The 20764-nt window shown below is 34.2% G+C and overlaps 1 protein-coding gene and 1 long non-coding RNA gene across 2 annotated transcripts in view; both read left to right on the top strand.

Moving 5' to 3' along the window:
• Positions 1 to 6947, top strand: part of LOC127862419 (uncharacterized) — a 99610-nt gene extending 92663 nt beyond the window's left edge. Inside the window, exon 2 of the mRNA XM_052401531.1 lies at positions 3103 to 6947. Within this exon, the coding sequence (XP_052257491.1) occupies positions 3103 to 4764 (1662 nt within the window). The 3' untranslated portion in view covers positions 4765 to 6947. The remainder of the gene's footprint in view (positions 1 to 3102) is intronic.
• Positions 1 to 13393, top strand: part of LOC127862434 (uncharacterized) — a 112316-nt gene extending 98923 nt beyond the window's left edge. Inside the window, exons 2-4 of the long non-coding RNA XR_008040613.1 lie at positions 7508 to 7648; positions 13058 to 13148; positions 13268 to 13393. This is a non-coding gene — a long non-coding RNA (uncharacterized LOC127862434). The remainder of the gene's footprint in view (positions 1 to 7507; positions 7649 to 13057; positions 13149 to 13267) is intronic.
• The last annotated feature ends 7371 nt before the right edge of the window (positions 13394 to 20764 follow it).

Here is a 20764-nt window from a genome sequence, read left to right as displayed (position 1 = left end):
TCCCCCACAGCAACATAAGTCTGGTTGTGCTTGAATTCTCCTCAATAGCAGCGTCAAGGCTCCATGCCTTCTTGTAGGCATTGAAGGCAGCCTCCGCCTTACCCTTGCCATGTCACCGTCCACGGCCCTTGCCTACGAGTTCTAGTTCTTCCTTCTCGACGACTTTGGGAGGAGTAGTTGTAGGCATCAAGTTTTCCACAATGCTTGATTCTCCCTCCTCAGGCCGAGTCGTGATTGGACAGTGATATGGCAGTGGAGTGCCCGTTTTACGATCATGCTAAACACGTGATCAGCAGTGCTCCAGATGCGATAAGGCGCTGCTAACCTAGGTAACTCTCCTTTTTTTCCCCGCGTTTAAACACGCGCGAACCTTTCTCTAACCTTACACGCGGCTTGAAGTGGTTAGCCGTGCTTAGGCCTTTTTTTCAGCAGTGGAACAGCTGCCGTCGACCAGACCAATTACACAGCTCGTCCAAAGCACATCCAAGCAAATATTGATCAGAAATTACAAGTTATGACCACGTCTTCTAGATTTTTAAAACTTTGTGTGCGTGATTAAGCCGTAATACGTGACCAGGCCTTTTTTGACAGCCGGTTAAAACTCCGGACAGTGTTTACACTCACGGGCTAGTTTGCGCTTGCTGTATCGCAATTAATAAGTTTATGCTACAATTTTCAAAATTATTGAGATTTGCAACGCTTTGCTCGAAAGAAAAAACATATTGATTTAATGTAAGACGTGTTATCAATTTAAGATACTCGTATTATGAAAGTATTGAAGTTAACTAAGAATCACGTTATGTTTTAAGACTTTAGCGGGGAATAACAGTCGTAAGAAACGTTTAAGACGCAGTGAACTTTCATACGTGTCTAGTTCTGTCTAGATCTTTCTTAAAGAGAAAATGACATACATTTTTGTTAAATGCATTCATCTTAGTATGCTATTTCAGAAAATGTATGTTAATTGGGGTCCGTACGTGCAAAAGTTGACTCTTGTTGAGACTAAAGTTGAAGATTTTACATAAATCATTTCGCTTAAAGATATTTGAATATTCAAGCTGAAATTTAGAAGACAGACCAAAGACGCAATGAACTTTGAAAGTACACTTCACACGGCACATGCTACCAGATCTGCGGAAACACATATCCGTCTCGAGAATGCTGTGGTATTATTTGTGGCACGTGAACCATCATACTCTTATTACGGGCGCTACAGGCAGCCCAGATAAGAGAAAACAACTGATGTTATTTTACATGTTCGTCTAACCAGAGGTTGCTGGTAAGTTCACTGTAGTATTTGTTTTATGGCATTTAAAATAAAATGCCGAATTACAACACGACATAGTGTTCTGTTATTGTTTCTTTCCCTAACATAGTGAATTTGTTGGTAGAGACCTAAAGAAAATAAGGAACATAAAATCTGATATTTAAAGAACGCTTTCAAAATCATTACTAGGATGATAATAGGCCTTTTACTCGGAGACCTATTCACTTGTCGATATTTGGCGTACATTTCATTGTATATTTTATATATAAAACGTGTTGTACACAACATGTTTTTGTTGATATGTGCAAGCAACAGTTAAACTTAAAAAAAACATCAACGACACACACAAATATTTGTCTTAATTATGCGTTTAACTTTGCTGACAATCAATGTAGCTAAGGTGGCCGTCGACATTAGGCATTGTATTGCTGTTTTGAAACCCATCTGATTTGTGTCTCCTGAATTTTAATGGTTATGACTAGGCGGTATTCTCCTGACAGTTTTAATCATACGCTCAATAACTTGTTAGAACTCAGGATATTTAAACATTAACTAAACATTCATTTGATTGCACAGTTGTACCAGTGTAAAATAGGTAAAGATATTGAAATACAACGTTCTTCTTATTTATCCATGTTTTGCGATGAACAATTGTTGCCACATTAACAATTATAAATACATGTACAGTAAATTTATATTCCAATATAAAACCTATATGATAAAATACATATGAGTGAAATTTATGTTTTGTAAGTATTAAGAAACTGAAATTTAACTTACATCGTTCTTTTATTTTAGATAGTTTATATTATTTATTTAGGACATGGGGATGTCAAACGCTGAACAACAAAGGAAGTACCGCCTCCTTAGGGATTTAAATTACGATCTCAGGCAAGAATACTTGCATAAATGCAAAGACAAGTATAAAGACTATAAAGCGGTGTGAAAGAAGAAAAATGTTAAGGACATGACAGATAGAGAGAGACGGAGTGCTCGAAACAAATGGAGAATTAAGAAGAGAATTGCTCGGCAAAAACAGAAACATAGCCAATAAATTTTAATAACACCACCATCATCCCCAGAAAGTGTGGAAAGAAGCCCCTCTAGAAGACAAAAAACAAAGTATGAAAATGAAAAGAAAAGAGCTTGCAGAATGTTTTCAGGATAATACACTCTAAGATGAAGAAATAAAAAACCTAACTAAGAAAGTTGCTTTTTATAAAAAGCGCTGGCAAAGAAAAAAAGAGACCAAAGAATCTCCGAGGACAAAAACTAGGCACCTTTTTACGAACATTTTTAAAAAAGACAATGCAGAGGTCTCTGTGTACGTATAACGTATTGATACAACAACTTAAACAGAAGTACACAGAAGGTACGAAAAAATATAAAATCAACATTGCCAGAAACATTTCAGGGTCCATATTAAAAAGTATAGGATTAAAACACAAACATTCCATATGCTCGGAATAGGTGTTTCAAGAAGGAAACATACAGAAAAAGTATATCCAAAAGAATATGTGACAAAGTTAAGAAGTTTTATCTCCGAGAAGACAACTCGAGAGTTATCACTGGCTTAAAGAAAACGTCACAAAAGGCAAGAAGAAAAAAAAGAGACATGTTCTATGTGACAATTTGATTAACCTCCATCACACATTTATGTCAGAAGGTAAAACAAAGTTGAGTTAAAGCCTTTTTTGTAGACTTAGGCCGTTCTGGGTGTTTTTTTGTTCGATACCGATAAGGATACATGCTTGTGTCAGACATGTTACAGCATGGATTATATGATTACAGCTCTATATAAGGCGGATGTAATTTCTCTAAATACAATTGAGAAGGTTTTTAAAGGAATGGTGTGTGACGTAAAGAAGCATGATTGCATGTATGGTCTGTGTAGTATGTGTAAACACAAAGCACACACAATCAATGAAAAAGTATCAAATCTGATAATTGAATGGTTTGAATGGAAAACCAAGTCTGAGGAGAGGATCATGAAAGATTGCAAAGAGAAAGAAATCACATTTACAGTGAAAGAGACAATGGCTGGCACAGCTGAAGAATTGTTTCAGAAATTCAGTAAAGCATTAGAAACATATATGAAACACGAGTTTAACAAGTTTGCGCAATATAAATATTTCAAAAGCAGAAGAGACAATATAGAAGAGAAGGAATGTATAGTGCATATAGAATTCAGTGAAAATTATGTGTGCGCAATGTCAGAAGAAATTAAAAGTATGCACTTTGGTGCGTCAAAGAAGCAATTAACACTCCACACAGGTATAATGTATGTAGGAAACAATAATGGGGAAACATTTTGCACTGTGTCTGAATCCCTAGAACACGGCCCAAGTGCAGTCTGGGCACACTTGAAGAAAGTACTAAATGATACAAGAAAGAACCATCCAAATATAGTCAACATTGAGTTCTTTAGTGACGTTCCAACTACACAATATAGACAAAAGGGTAACTACTTTTTGCTTTCAGTTGAACCGCAGGAGATGGGGTTAAAATCTGCAAAGTGGTCATTTTTTGAATCGGGACACGGTAAAGGTATACCTGATGCAGTAGAGGGGTCAATCAAACGCGAAGCAGATAAAAAAGTTATGTACTGTGAAGATATCACTTCTGTACAGGCATTTGTAGACAAAATGAAAACTAGAAAAACTAAATTTATACTTGTTACTGAAGAAGAAATCAAAGTAGAAAAACTTAGACTTCAACAAAACACATTAAAACCCATACACGGCACCCTTAAAATTCATCAGGTTATAGTGCGTTCCCCTGGAACAGTTTCCTACAGAAACTTAAGCTGCACATGCACCAGTACTTGTAATCAATGCAGTGAAACCTTAAAGCAAGTAGACTTAGTAAATCAGCAACAAAAGAGAACAATACTCAGGAAAAGGAAACTTATTACTGAAGAAAAGGTAGAAGTTGCAAAGAAAATCAAGTTACATTATGAAGCAAACTCAGAAATGGATAAAGGGAACACTCCAAAACAATCCACACGTGAAGTTCGCTGTTCTCGAGATTCCGATGAAACAAACATCAAACATAAGCAAGAGTGTTCTGAGTATAAAGAGAGCAAAGACTCTCAAAATCAAAAAGATAATAAAAGACATGAAATATTCAGTAAGCTCTTGAACGAGCTAAATGTATGCAAAACTTATATGACATTGAAAAAGAAGTGCCAGACAATCGATCTAAGTGAGTACGCATTGACATGTCAAGATATAAGCTTCTCATCACCACCAGTTTTGGAGGCAGATTTTAATGTGATAGATAACATGCCTGATGATATCCCATCTGTGGCTGATATATGTCCATGCATCGTCAAAGAAGACGGTAACTGCCTACCTTCTTGTGGAAGCGTTTTCGCTTTTGGACAATCTGAAACTGTCGCAGAAATAAGAGTACGCATCATGATTGAACTTGTTAATAATGAAAACAATTACTTAGACGATGATTTTCTAAACAAAGGAGTTGACGCCTCTGATTAAAAATCTCCATCATAAAACAAAACTGTCACTTCAATACGCCGAGTATTCAGAAACGTACATACCTGGGACGAAGTTGAATAAGAAAACTGTTCAAAGTTTGTACAGAAAGGAGGTTATGTCAATAAGAGAAGACAAATCTTTCATGGGAATTTGGCAGTTACATGGAATGTCAACAGTTCTTGATACACCAATTTACTCTGTTTATCCAAAGCTTGGAAACGGGTCCGTAAGAAAAGACTTAAACAGGCTTCTACTTCCAGCATCAGAAAGCGACAAAGATCCAATTATCATATTATGGTCATCAAATAGGGATGATATGACTAGCGAACATTGGGTGCCTAATCATTTTGTGCCATTAATTCCAATATTGAATGATGATGAGAGCACTGGTGATTACATCACAGAAGAAGAGAAATCATTGCCAAAAGGTGACGATAGAAACAATTTTGAAAAAGATATAAATGATATTACCATTTATGTGAATGAGAATGAAAATGGGGAATATAATGTTGCCTTAGACAATACGACAGGCAAAGATAAAAAAGCAAACGTTATAGACAATGCTTGTAAAATGGATGAAATTAGTAGTCCCGAAAGCGGTTTTGAAAAATCCCAAGAAACACCAGCCGAAACACATAACAAAAATGAAGCTGAGATATCAGATAAACAAGAATTAAAACACATGATGATGGAGACTGAAGGAAAAGCACCCACTGAGTGTGAAATCTCAGTACGTTGTGAAACTGTTGGTGCAGAGATGAAATGTGACCAAGGATTAGAAATAGAACGTGACGCTAAAGCGCCAATGGAGAGTGAACGAAATGAAACGCTGATAGCGAGTGATAAAAAGCAAATAGAGAGTGAAAACAATCAAACACCGAAAGAAAGTATACAACGCCAATAGAGAGTGAAAACATCAAACCCCAAAAGAGACTGATAAAACGCCAATAGAGAGTGAAAACAATCAAACGCCAATAGAGAGTGATAAAACGTTAATAGAGATTGAAAACTATCAAATGCTAATAGAGATTGATAAAACGCCAATAGATAGTGAAAACAATCAAATGCCAATAGAGAGTGATAAAACGCCAATAGAGGTTGAAAAGAATCAAAAGATAATAGAGAGTGTTAAAACGCCAAAAGAGATTGAAAACAATCAAACGCCAATAGAGAGTGATAAAACGCCAATAGAGGTTGAAAAGAATCAAAAGATAAATGAGAGTGTTAAAACGCCAAAAGAGATTGAAAACAATCAAACGCCAATAGAGAGTGATAAGAAGCTAATAGAGAGTGAAAACAATCAAACACTTATAGAGAGTGATAAAACGCATATAGAGAGTGAACACAACCAAACGCCAAATGAAAGAGTAGCCTGCAGAATTGATTAATGATATTCAAAACTTTAATTCTTATATTGGCTATTACGTTTTAGTTACTACAGTACAAGGTTATATACAGGTATATTGGAGAAGGTTAGTGAAACATCAGCGCTTATAAAATGTATGAAAAAGGCTGGAAAACAAAATGAAAACATTTTCATATGGCTAAAAAGAGTACAGGATTGCAAGTGGTACGATCTTGTACAAATTATCGGGATTATTCCAGAGCCAAACACTATTTCCGAGAGTCACCGCTTTAGCTTAAATCAAAATGTTTGGAATTATTGTTTCATGAAAGTGTAAATTTTGATTGCGTTTACTACAGATGTCAATATGTCATCTAAAATAATTTCAAGTTTAATGAACCTAATGTTCCCGTTTTAAAGTTAAATGTTATTTTTTCAGGTTTGATATTAGAGTGTAAATTTTAAACAATAAGTAATAGTACATTTCATTTTCTCTCGCTTTACGGTCAAACAAAAAGGCATTTTGTAACAATAACGGAAAATATCTTTCAAACTCCAAGTGGTGTTTTATATACTGATTATACTTTTTCTAGTTTTTTTCTACCTGAAATGCAATTGTTAACAAAACATACTTACTACACTCATAGTTTGTGTTTAAAGTTCTTTGCTGTAACAGATAAATCCCCTTCTGTAACGTTAAGATATCATCAAAGTCGCATGCCACAAGAATGCTTATTCTATTTTTGAAATATATTAGCTTATTTTACAGCATGACATGTTTGTAGTTTCTTGATTAATTGTTCAAAACTGTTTGTTAAATAAACATTGTTAAACTTTAGAGTGTTGTACATTAATGTCCCTACCGTAACATAAGTATTCCTTCCTGTTACATATTTGTCTTTGCTGTAACATCGTACATATCTTAAGAAATTTGAATTACTGTTTACTTTATACACTATGCTTTTAGAAATTGGGAAACATATTAATCGTTTCTTCATTTTAAAACTGTTGAAAACGGTTTCAAAGAATTTATACTTAAACAGTATCAATATTTTGCAGTTGAAAATGTTCCGTTCTTAATTTGACCTGAAACATGGTACATATGAAAATGATTTCGGATCCACAAGTACAGTAGATTGATATTTTTGTATGAAAATGATATTCAGCTTTTATATAATAACCGTTTCTTAAGTTAAGTTTGTCCTGGAAAAAAGTATTACTGATTAACAATATTGTTACGGGAGGGAAAATGTTTATGATCTGACTTTAAAAAATATATGTTTCTGGTTAAATTAAGAGGCGTTAAGCTTGCATTACATAAAATATACACCAAGTCTATGTATATCGATTAAATGAATCAGAATACATAAACAATACTTATTTTCTAAAATTTTACAGGGTGCAAATTGTTGCAAAGTAATATAATGACATACATTGGGCAGGACTTCAGCAGTTGGTCTGTTGCCAGGCTGATATTTTGACAGTGACAGTGGTCTAACTGGCAATCCCTTGGTGAACATGTGACAGTTCATGCACTCGGTAAATGTATTACTTTTGTACAATTCAAATATTTGTTTTCCTTTAATTTTAAAATGCACATTATATATAGAAAGTTGAAAACCGAACGTTAAACGTCTTATTATGTCAAATAAATAAATGTGTTGGATATGAGTTGTGCATATGTTTATTAAATGCATTAAACAAAAATTACACTTAATTTCTATTGTTAAAGTTTAGTAGTTTTATATATACATTGTTAGTTGAAAATTACTTCGCCCATATATACACATGGGGTTTATGTGGGTTCACTATAACAATTCGCGTTCATCAACATTCACTACAATAAATCGTTCAAGTCACGAAATCTGGAGCAAAATCTCGTGGATGAATTGTCTCAGTACACTATAGCTGAACCGACATGGTTATATGATTGCTTGCAGTGAAAATGCCTTTTGGGATTTCCCATATGCTAGTGCTTTGTTGATCATGAGTAGACGATATTGAGTGACATTTTGAGTATGACGTCAAAGCGGTGTCTTGTGAATAGCCCTAGAAAAAGTAATTTGACAATAATTATATGTGTAGGCTCTCGATTGTTTGATATTTTGTTTCAAGTCTCAGTGGATGGACTTATTATGCAACCTATTGTTAACATGAATACACGTGATAAAGATCACTACCGATGACATTTACTTGTTGTAAGTAACGAAACAAACATTTTGGGCATTATTGAATAAATATAATAATCGAAATTTGTATCTTCGCTATAAACCTAATTTCATTCAAACTTTATAAGGCAATTACGCCTATATCATCATTTCATTAGCCTCGGGTATTGAACGTTAATAAGTCCTTGCTTACCTTGTTTGTCAAAACGTCGGTCCATTCCGTATGTATTCGTTGTGTGTCCGTTGCATACGTCATAGTTACGTTGCAGTTGTTAGACACGTGACTTTGCACACGGCCCATCATATTTTGCACGCGTTAGGCCACTCCAAATTGATGTGTTGGTCTACGGATTTGTTTTAAAAAAAGTTGAAGAGGCGAGCGAAAAAAAAAATGTTTTGAAAACATGAACATTTTCGAGCGAGCGAAGAGCGAAGAATAAAAAAAATCACACTTCGATCGAAAAATATTGCATTAACAAGAGATACAGGTTTAAACAGCTATAGTTGACATTTAAATCCATTTATATACAAAGAAAAGAATCTTTGTACAAACAAGCAATAATATATGCATGAGTTACATACTTTTCAAATAAAAATGCACTAAAATTAGGTTTCAGCACTTAAACTTTAAAATGTACAGCACAAGTCTAAAGCTAGTGTTTTCATATCAGGAATAGCATTACTTGTAAGTTTTAATTAAACATCTTCTAATGCAATTTGTAAAATGTTTATATTTTTATATTGAATAACTCTTTCATGAAGATTCTGTGCTGTTATATGAATTTGCAACCGCTAAAGCTTCTGATATGATTTCATGTCGGAATGATGCTACAGCAAATTGACGGTAAACGATATGAGGTCGATGTATATCGACCTCATATTTATTGGGGTAAGTTGAATATGACCTTTGACCACCAAATATAACCATATCATTGAAGTGAGGGACACATGTCTACCTACTGCTGCTTATATTTGTTCGAAGTTTTCAATAGTGAAAGCTGTGAAAAGTTATACCACGTTGCCAGCTGTGAAAAGGTAAACCATGTTGCACTAGCACTTTAAGAGGGACAATCATCAAAATGATAATGACAGACAGTCGGACAAAGACCTAGCATATAATCCATTGTCGATACCTTATTTTAATAGGGGCATATCGATGGCTAGTACGGTATTCTATTTTTCTGAAATAAATGTATACATTACAAAGAACTTTTTTGATGTTTCTAAAATACACGGACCTAGCTGTAAAACATGTTCCGTCAACCATGTAATATTAATACTTCTAAAACATTGTCCCTGTTACTCTTTTAGAACCAGCCTTTAATGATTTAATGTTTATTTTTTGTTCACTTAAAATTGTGTTATAGGAAAAATGTGCCTACATATAGGGAAATACCGTCAATATGCCCATTCAATGGAGAAAATGCATAAAAAACTTGCGTCATGTTGCCCGATGTTGTTTAATTGGACTTGCTTCAAAGGTAACTGCTGATAGTTGCATGTTCGAACGTAAACAAACACATTCAAATAAGTCACAGAACGAAGCAGATGTGTTTATATTTATAAGTGTAGGCTGCAGCAACTTTTCACCACAATTTGTTAAAGCGGTCACGCAGGAAGCCATTTTTCCGGTCGTCTCGATCGAATTTTCGAGCGACGACAGTTAGTTATCGATTAAAAGGGTTACGAAACACTATATTTGGCATTCATTTTCAGCGTCAAAATTGTTTCTGCGAGATTGTTTTTTTTCTTTTTTCACAAATTAAAAATAACACATGCGCTTTGGTTACAGAAGGACACACAAATGAGTGCGAGCGGTATTTTTTTTTTCCATTTTGAAAAATAGGTGCGGCAAATCCGACGACCAACAAATCAATTTGGAGTGGCCTCACAATCAACTTATGTATTTTGTTTTTAGTAAATAGTTAGTCTCATGCGAACAGCCGGAGAGGAGAGGTCATAATGTCTAGCCGTCGCGGGCGGGGCCCGTTGGGGTCTTCGCTTTTATCTTGAATTTTACAAACATCTGAAAACGTTGTGTTGAGTTTAATAATTAGAAATAAACCCCACATAAAACTGAATTTGACTTTGTCTACGTTTATGTAATCATGTATCGACACACTACGTTACAACAATACTTCAATGCAAAGATAATGTGTATTTAATGAGTCAGCGTGAGTTGATTGAAAATGATCGGCCTTGAAATAGTATATGATTTTATGTTAACGCATGCAAAGCACAGCGTCGTCGCCAAACTGCGGTAAAAGAAGCAGCTGCCTCGGCGTATAATGCCGGACTAAAAAAGTATTGTATTATCATATCACATAATAAGATGTTGAATATAAACAAAGACTTGTTGTGGAATATAGATGTCATATTAATTATAACATTCACGAACAAATCGCCAATGTCTCTGAAGGATGTCGTATTCAACTGGTTGCTGCTGCATTTTCTCCATAATTCACCATAATTCTTTGTTAGTAATCTTGTCCCGCTTTCGGATCTGAAGAATCTTCATGAGACAAGTGTTTGTGAACTTGTTTTTCTTTATGGTGGTGTCGGTGTGTTCTAGGTCTCTGCTCAATAAAGAAGTATTGGCTTCACAATTGTATTGGAGAGCCTGTTGATACCCAGCTGTTCTTCATCTAGTGGAAGGAAGTTCGTACTTTACCGATGCGGAATCTCACTCTTCATACAATCCTACATTGTTGTCCAGGATGGTGCCAATATAGGTGAAGTTTGATACCTCCTTCAGTGCCTAGCCTTGGGCTGTGATGAACATGTTGTTGGATGTGATAGTCTTGAACACATTGCGCTGCCCTCTTTTGATAGTGAGGCCCAGTCTGGGCATGTTTGTCTGTTTTTAAATCTGTTGCTATGTTTGAGAGAAAAGAATCAGATCCTCTGCACAGTCAAGGTTGTCAAACTTTTTCTAGTTATCCATTCGTTTCCGTTTAGCTTTTCCTCCGTCGTGGTATTCATGACTTAGTCTATCGTTAGCAGGAACTGGAAAGGTAAGAGAAAGCAGCCTTTCCTCGATCCGGTTCTCACTTTCAAAGCTTCGGTAAGTTGTATTACGTGAACGATCCTGCAGATCATACCTTAATACATTCCTGATGATGTTGGTGATCTTTTCTGGCACACCATAGTGTCTCAATAGTCTCGTGTAGAACTTCCGGTAAACGTTGTAGAACGCCTGCTCATAGTCGATGAAGTGACGTACTGTTGCAATTTCTACTCAAGGGCTTGGCCCAGAATAACGCGCGATATGATTCATACATGATTGCTCCGGCCTTTTGGTCACGGAGATGAGGGTCCATTGCGTTTTTTATTCGGTTCAGCAGAATGCGATGAAACTCCTTTCCTTGGATGAGGTTATTCCTCGGTAGTTGGAATAGTGGAGCTTGTTGAAAACGTAGTCTTTGCACTATGTTGTTAACGACGTATACTGAATGCAATCCAGTTCATCAAGCTTTTCATATCTGCACAAACGTGTATGTATTAAACTACAAATGTACATACATTTTTCACAGTTGTTAGAAGCACTTACAGGAGAAAAAACTATTGCTCTTGTACACTACTTTTACAACAGAACGTTAACAAGAAGCATACTGGGAATCTAATTCGTCATTTATTCAACCTACAATATGTGTATTTGACAAAATATTTTAATAAACTCAAAAAAATTTGGAATACACTGCCATTACCATTTCTAGTTAAATAAATAATCCCTTCCATTTGTTTAACAAATTATTAATTGTCTTTACTTTATATAAATCCCTCTAGTCCAAATCGCTTTCAAATGCCAATTGATGGTTGACTTCACAGCCCTTGCCTTTTCATACCGATACAAACACAGCGTTCCAAATAATTGTTCCTAAAATAATTATTCCGATGGTCAACAATGTTTAGCAATAAGTGAATACATTTTGTCGTTCGAATGATATACAACATCGTCACAAACAATTAACACTTGAAAGCTTTTTGTCAGGCAATGCTCGGGGAAACATTTGCAAGAAAATGTCTTCTGTTAAGTGCTGTCTGCACGATGTCATCAATGACCGACAGTCGAATGCCGATAGTTAAATGTTGTCATATCACCACAAATGTTGTCACCACACTGTGGGAAACTGATAATGAAAGCTAAAGCCAAGAAGAAGAAAAGATACAATAATACAGGTGCATGCGTCCTCTCGCTTCAGAAGAATTACAGTTGCGCTACTGTGCTTTACATTTGGACTTTTCCAGAAGATATTTGTGCAAACTTGTCAAATGACCCAAAGTGCCATATCTGTAGACACGTTAAAATACGTACACAAATGAGCGCAAAACACATTAAAACTTAAACAACTACTCAATATGCGACTGCAATTTTCGATATATAAATGTTCAGTAGATTCAAAGATATCTATTTCTGAGTAAAATTTGTTAGATCGTATATTGTTGAAATTTTAGTGTAAGTATATTTTGTTTATATTGAGCATTTCTTAAATTCGTGTTTAGTAAATCTTTTACTATGTTAAAAAATGTTTGGCATATTTATGTCACATTGTTATATCGAGTTTTGTGATAAAATGGTATGCATTTAAAAGTGCATTATTTAGTGTATTTCTGTTATAATTATAATCACGTTAAATAATTGACATACACAAAATTCAATGGTCATGCATTTTATTCTTATTACTTTTAATATGTACACTTAGTTTTACTATTATTATCATATCGATTGTACTTTAAAAGTAATTATAATATTGTATATCATATGATTTATTACATTTAGCTAACGGATTGTTGAACAGAGGAAATGATTGACTGATAGACAAAAGACAAACATGAAGACCAAGCTGCATACAAAGCTTAATTGTGAAATGGTATGTATGTATCTTATGTGTTATTTACCTTATTTATAAAGTTGTGACACAATAATCATCATAAACCACATATTGTCAATAATTAATATACCCGTTTCAACCATTTATCTTAATTGCAGGTTCCCGGACGGACGGAATGACGTCCAAACGGACGGTTAAATCATTACTTTTTTACTGATTTAATTCATTTCTTTGGATTTGATTTATTGATAACAACAACTTTTGTTCTGATTCAAGTATACGACAACAACAGTTGAAGTATTGTTTTCAATTTCTCTTGAAGAGTTGAGTACTCTCCGCAAGTTAACATCACTAGCCAAATATTGCATGCCGACCTGTTCAAGGTTGTAACCTAAGAGTTATATAACAGTATCCAGGTGGTATTGAAGACTTACATCGAAAAGAATTTAAGATAGTGCTTTTCATGTCTTCTCTCTTAAAGTCTTAAAACATGCTTAGTTTAGATAAACATATTTGGTTTAAAATGCATATCATCTTTTTTTCTAATTCAAACGAATACACAAGAATACGAACTTAAGTTTAATTAAAGGTGGCCTTGAAATCAAGTCTAGCGCCGGTATCCGTTATTACAGGACAGTTCGCATTTTCAAGACATCTTAGCCGATTTCCTACCTTTAAAATGAGCTTAGTTGTATGGTGATGTGAAGGATTGACTTGAGGGAGTTTAATCGGATCAATCACGATGACAGACTGGAGAAATGCGTCGGATAATTGCATTAAATTACCATACGCAGCGAATTACGTCATAGTGGAGAGATTGTTGTGATGGAATCTGAAGTTAGTAATTTCGTTTAATTGAATTTGTATTTGCTGCTGGGATGGTAGCCTACCTAAAATTAAGTTACCTCAATAAATCGTATACATGATCGTTGAATAATATTACAAATTGCAACATAATATTTGAGCAATAGAAATGAACGATCATTAATGATAATAATAATTTTGTTTCTATATTTTTGCTTCTAACTCTTTGTACAATGTTTTTTATTTTACGAACATCCTCTCCACAACGGCCTTTTTGTAAAACAATTGTTTATCAGAAGAAACAACAATACAACCACCAAAATCCTTTATCATTTATTTAGCACGTAACATTAACAGACAGTGTCTTTACTGAATACAGGTTTCGTTAATACACAAGTATTAACAACAGGATTATGCGTAGAAAGTTAGAAAAGAAGGCAACACATGAACTAAAAAATATTATTACAGGATCTTACTCACAGAAGCGTATTTATCCAAACATGTTGATACACTACTACACATTACGTACTTGATTATTCCGCAATATACTTATGTATTAGGCTAGTATCATATCATATTTGTTCAACATTAAAAGAACGGTTATGCATATATGTAAGTTAAATACCGCAAAATATCTAATGATTGAATGACGTGTACTACAAAAAATATTTTTTGACTGAAACACAGATTGAAACCACACTTATAATAAACACATGTGAATAATAAAATCTATTGTTTTTAGCAAAAAGGCGATTTCCGGTAATTTGCTTGTGTAATTCTACGAATTAAAATGAAACATTCAGAAGTAATCTTTGTGGCATTTGCGTGAAAGTTCTTCGTAAAATACTCTCTGACAGATAACATCAATGTCGGGACATTAATTTCAATTATTGTAGGATTCGACAAAGGTTAACCAACGGCTAAATATCCAGCGTCTTTCTTTTATTCAAGAACAATAAAGAAGCCTCTTAGTAAGATGACAAAGTACTTGTTACACGTGGTTTTAAGAATAATTTTCTACGAACCTATTAGAGTAGTTTATATTATAGCAAAATTAAATACCACTTTATATGCGAAAGTTGTGACTTGACTTTTTCATATTGATAGAGTTGTGCTACTTAATAAGAAATCATAATTAAATGCATTTGTCTCAATTTTCACTAGCAATAAACTTGTATATCCAATGCGGCTATCAATGTGTTTTGTTCACCTTATTCTTCACGTCATTAAATTGAAAAAATATTCATCCATCTAACAACGTCTCCATATGAACGTCTTAGCGAAAGTCACACCAGACTAGGTTTACTTGGTGAATTCTTCGTCTTCTCGTTTTCTTGTCGATACCTCATATGGATACGTCGGTTCTTAGTGCAAAAGGTTCCATCAGACTTCTGGACAGCTTTCATTACATCGTGATCTCCTCCTTCAAGTTCTGGCGTTTGAAGCCTTCGTGTAGTTTGCAGTACTGCAGCAAGTTTTCTGGTGTCATGATGTCAGTCTGACAGAGGCATTGGTCTGACTGGCCGGTCCTGAACTTTTTGGTAAATCAATGACGTTAATAAAATTAAAAACTTCGTTATTTTATGCGTTCATATCCACTGATTTAAATCATGATTGTTCATGAAATATTTAATAACAACACAGTACTGTTATGTTTAGTTGATCCCAAAAGGCACTTGACGATTGGTATACGGTGACCAGAAAATCGAAACGTTATTTGTATACTTATATAAAACCATATAACATGCTTTCTGTGTGTTTGCATATGTTTCTCAATTGTAATACAATTAAACAACAATTAATGTTAATTCTTGGTTTAAACACTATTTATTTAGTTCAAGGAAAGTACATATAAGCAATACAATACAAACATACATATTATATTTGAGCAATATGCTAGGCAGGTAGACTTGCAGTATTGCTTTACATAAAGGCTGTAGAATACAATTGGACAGAATTGAGAAGGAAGCTCGAGGCTTATACTATGTCTCTCTTCTGTCAGTTAGAAGCGCTGCTGTAATGGTGTAAACAACCAAACGTATAACAACTATTTAAAGACATGTCAAAATTACGAACAATATATTACAGTGATAGATTATTGCATACTGGTTAGAAATGTAAAATTAATATAAACTATAATACAAAAATTATAACAGAGTAATGTAGATAGCATAAGAGCTAATAAGTGGAGAAGGAAAGGGATAGCAGTGGAAGAGTAAAGTTTCAGAATTAGAGAAGTTGCGGTAAGAAAGGAAGCAGTTGCGGGAACGGGGCATCGTTAGCAGAATATGGTTTGTTCCTGAGATAGAAATGGGTTAGAATCTATGGCTATCTCGGATGTAAGACTGAACATGTTTGAATATTAATGAATTTACTTCATATGAGCCGTCTTTAACACCGAAAAGAAGAAGTTGCAAAGTTATGGGTAAGAATCTAGACAGATTGTTAAAAAGGATAACTCTTTTTTCTGCATAAATGGGGCAATTGAAGAAAAAGTGATATGTGTCTTCAATCGCACCGCATTGACAATATGGACTTTGTACAATGTTTTTTGAGTACAAATGTTCATTTAAACTGCTACAATGCATTCGTAAACGCGCATGTAGAATATTAGATGTCCGCTCCCCATCGTAGAAATGCTGGGGAATTATTTTCTTATCTTTACTAAGATTTGCTTTGAAAGCAGAGAGAGAAGGAGCCGTTCTCACCGATTCCGGTAAATTGTTCCATAAGTTTATAGTTGATGGTAGGAAAGATCGAGTAAAAAGTTGTGATTTGCATTGGATACTGCGAATGTTGTTAGAGTTACGAAGTGGATAAGCAGATCTTTCTCCCACGCTAGAGGGGATAAGTGTGCACAAGTATGGGGGTGCTAGTGAATTATACATTTTATAGAAGTGGGTAAGTTTATGTTTTGTTCTCCTATTTTTTAATGGTTCGAGAGCAGTTTCATTGTATAGGTTTTGCAAGGATGCCAAACGTGTCCCCCCGCTGATTATCCTTGCTGCTTCCTGTTGAATCTTCTCAAGTTCTATTTCATCTTGTGTATTAATGTTAATTCTTACAGTTCACTAGTTTCATACAACATTATTTGTTGAACAACGGTAAGCTAATATTGACACATATATATATATATATATATATATATATATATATATATATATATATATATATATATATATATATATATATATATATATATATATATATATATATATATATATATATATATATATATAAATGACGTTCACGAGGATTACAATAACAACTCGCCATCATAAATATTTTTTTTTTCAGGCATGACATATTAAACACATCCTTTTTGGGTCATTGTTTCAGTAAAATGTAGATGAACTTACATGATTACATGATTACTTTCATTGGAAATGGCTTTTGGGGTTTCCCACATACAAATGCTTTGTTGATCATGATTAAACGACATCAAGTGGGTTTAAGCGTATGACGTCAAAGCGGCATCTTATGAATAGCCTTAGAAAAAATACTTTGACAACATGTGGTGGCTCTTGTTTCGAGACTCAGTGGATGGGCTTAATGTGCAAGCTGTTGTAAACACAAATAACACGCGATGAAGATCATTACCGGTGACATTTACTTGTTGTAAGTGCCTGATAAGAATATTTCATTGACACAACTGTTAATTCAATTAGTTTGCCTGTGATGAGTGTAAATGATCGGTCTGGAAATAATATATGACTTTATCTTAACGCATTCTAAGCACAGCGCCGTATCAATGCCGAGGCATAAGGTATTCGCTACTTCTGCTTAAATTTCCGGACTTAAAACAATTATTTTATAATCATACAGTAGAATAGTACCGTTGATGCATAATAACTAAGGAACACTTTTTTCACATTAAACATTTAATAAATTTTACCACTAGTACAAATAAAAGTGGGACTCATTGGTTCTGAATCATAAGCCTACAAAAATAAACGCAACATAAATACTAACATCTTTGGTGGATGTTATTGATTGCAGATTAATTTCGATATAAGTTTAAAGTGTTCGAAGTACTTAACCGAACTTTATCGGTCTCGATGTGCAAGTGTTGTCTATGGTGAGAGAGCAGACAGATTCATATGGCTTTGACTTAAATGCGCCTCATTCTAAGCCACATAATCATGATTTCATTCCAAATAAAACGTCACAATGGTGAACAGATTCAATCATTATAACATTATTGATTAGACAATCAGCATGTTTTCCCTAGAAAATATGCCTGCTGTTCGTAATTGAAAGAAACGATCTAACTTGTTTTATTAAACAACACTAATCCATGCTTAACCATTTTCCTCATTTAGAACATGCGCATAGTTGAAAATGGAAGTCGTATTGAATTGGTGGAATGATGTGTACTGTTAAAATCAATCAATTTGTTTTGCGCTCAATCGAAAACATTTAAGTGCCTGCTCGATTGAACTTTAGTTGACCTTCGTTGATTCTAGAACGATGAAGCTCCTGAAACTCTACTAACTATTATTCGTATTCACTACAAATCAACAGGACACCAACTATATTATGAAATTATAAAAATTGCATACAAATTCGTAAATTATTAAACCAAATGATCTATGTACTCTTTAAAAATTTATTAAACTCTGATACATTAAGATTGCAATGATATCGTTTTTAGTTAACCGAACAATTACTTCGATTTGTTTTAATTATTTTTTTTATTTACTTTAATTACCAGTTTCCCCGTTGGACAAAATAGATATGTTCATGGAAACATTTGCAATGAAGTATCTTCTTTTTACCGGTAACAGTTGAGAGCTATATACAAGATGACATTAATGACGAACAACTGAATGCCGATTATTAAAGAAGATTTAACAATATTAACGTTAACGATCGTAAGTGTAAAGTGTGTACATCTGATATGATTGAATCTGAATTTCATTTTCTATGTGTTTGTCCAATTTATAGAGAGTTAAGGTTAAAATACAGCATAAGGCTGTCATTTAACACATTGAAATATTTCGAAACAATTATGTCAACAAAGTCTGTAAAACGTATCCGTAAAGTATCGAAATTTATATATTTTGCAATGTTAAAACGAAAAGAAAGCATTGATTCGTCTGTTGCTTCCTAGTTGTCTAAATTCCTTCACATAATAAACATTGTGTTTTTGTGCTACATTTTCATATCTATTTTGTGTGTTTGTGTGTGTGTGTGTGTTTTTTTTATAAATATTATCTATCGAGATTATTTGTATGCTATGATTTAGCCAATCTTCATCTCACTGTGTATATGTATTTATCATATGATTTATTTTGCCAAAAGCATGTAATGCTGATTATGCGAATAAATAAACCAAAAATTAAAGTGTGTCATCACAATATAGGAAATTGATAAAGATCAGTTACGAAATGAAAGTCGGGAATCATCTATTTCCTTTTTTCAAGAGATGCCATAGCACAAGTTCAGACGTCCTTTCGCTGCAGATTACTTATATCCGCACCAATCTGGTTAACATGTGTACTGTTCCTGAAGATACGCGTGGAAACGTGTGAATTGACCAAATTATGTCATGGCAGCAATATCTGCAATATTTTAATGAATACCCAAATACGCATCAAATGCAATGAAAACACACATGGAATATTGATTCTAAGAAATCTATTTTCAATTTTCAGTTGTTTATTCGCATATACCGGCAATTAAACCTTTAGTGTAAGTATTTTTTTCACAATTTCAAAAGGTTTTGGTTGGTTCGATTTCTTCTGTTGAAAAGATGTTCTGCATATTAACTCAAATAAAATTATTTAAAGGATTGTTATTTTAATTATAGTCACCTATCAAATTCTTTCAATGAAAAAATGAAGAGTCGTGTATTATGTAGTTTTACTTTTCATATCTTTACTAATGTTAGTTATATTTTAAGCGGATGGACGGATGAAAAGAGGAAGGGATTGACATATTGACAAAAGGAAAACAAATAGACCTCTGTGTATACGAAGTCTAATGGTAAAAATGTATTATTTGAGTAATAACACAATAAAAGGCGTGTGTATTTTTCATGGTAGTTAACCTGTGTTGTAACCGAAAAGCCTTAAATTATACCAACATGACAATTTATAAGTGGGCCAAGCTTCCCCAAAATATCTTGATTACTTTCTGAGAAAGCGCAGTGATATGTATTTTACATTTCGAACCATTTTAATTTTGCGGATGATAAGGCATTGGGACGGACAGCTGGTGAACAGAGGAAAGGTCGGCAATCAAATATAGGGCGAACTTATGACCGAATTTATTGCAAAATTTCACGATAATAGCCTCTGTAATTTTTAGAGATTTACAATTTTTTCTATTTTTAGTAGCAGTGACATGCTCTGTGGTCTTAAATAATTTAGTAACTAGAAATGGCGCGGCACAGGCCGACGCGTATCCCCACGACTGCATGTTGTAAGTAAAATGAGTGAAAATCTCTGATCCGGCCCCATCCAAATCCCCATAACTTTTGACCCTGGGGTCAGATCTAAATTCCAAATAGTGCACTGTCGCACATATGCTCATAGCTACCATGTGTATGTTTTAAGGTTCTAGTGTTAATTGTGTAGGAGGAGATAGTGGCCAGGACGGACGGACGGACGGGCAGACGGCGGAGATAACCACATAATCCCCACGCTTTTCGAAAAGCATGGGGATAATTAAATAGACCGAACAGAATACATACATGATAATCCTCATACAACCCACATTGCCTTAAATAAATTGCACCCAAGTGCCTTAAATCGTGAGGACCAATATTTCGGATGGACGGAATGACGGCCTGATGGACGGATAGATAATTACTATATTATACTTATTCAATTCATTTTCTAATTCTA

Source organism: Dreissena polymorpha, chromosome 16 (genome assembly GCF_020536995.1).
Source record: "Dreissena polymorpha isolate Duluth1 chromosome 16, UMN_Dpol_1.0, whole genome shotgun sequence".
Taxonomy (NCBI): domain Eukaryota; kingdom Metazoa; phylum Mollusca; class Bivalvia; order Myida; family Dreissenidae; genus Dreissena; species Dreissena polymorpha.
The sequence above is the reverse complement of the archived record's forward strand: the minus strand, read 5'-3'. Positions and strand labels throughout refer to the sequence as shown.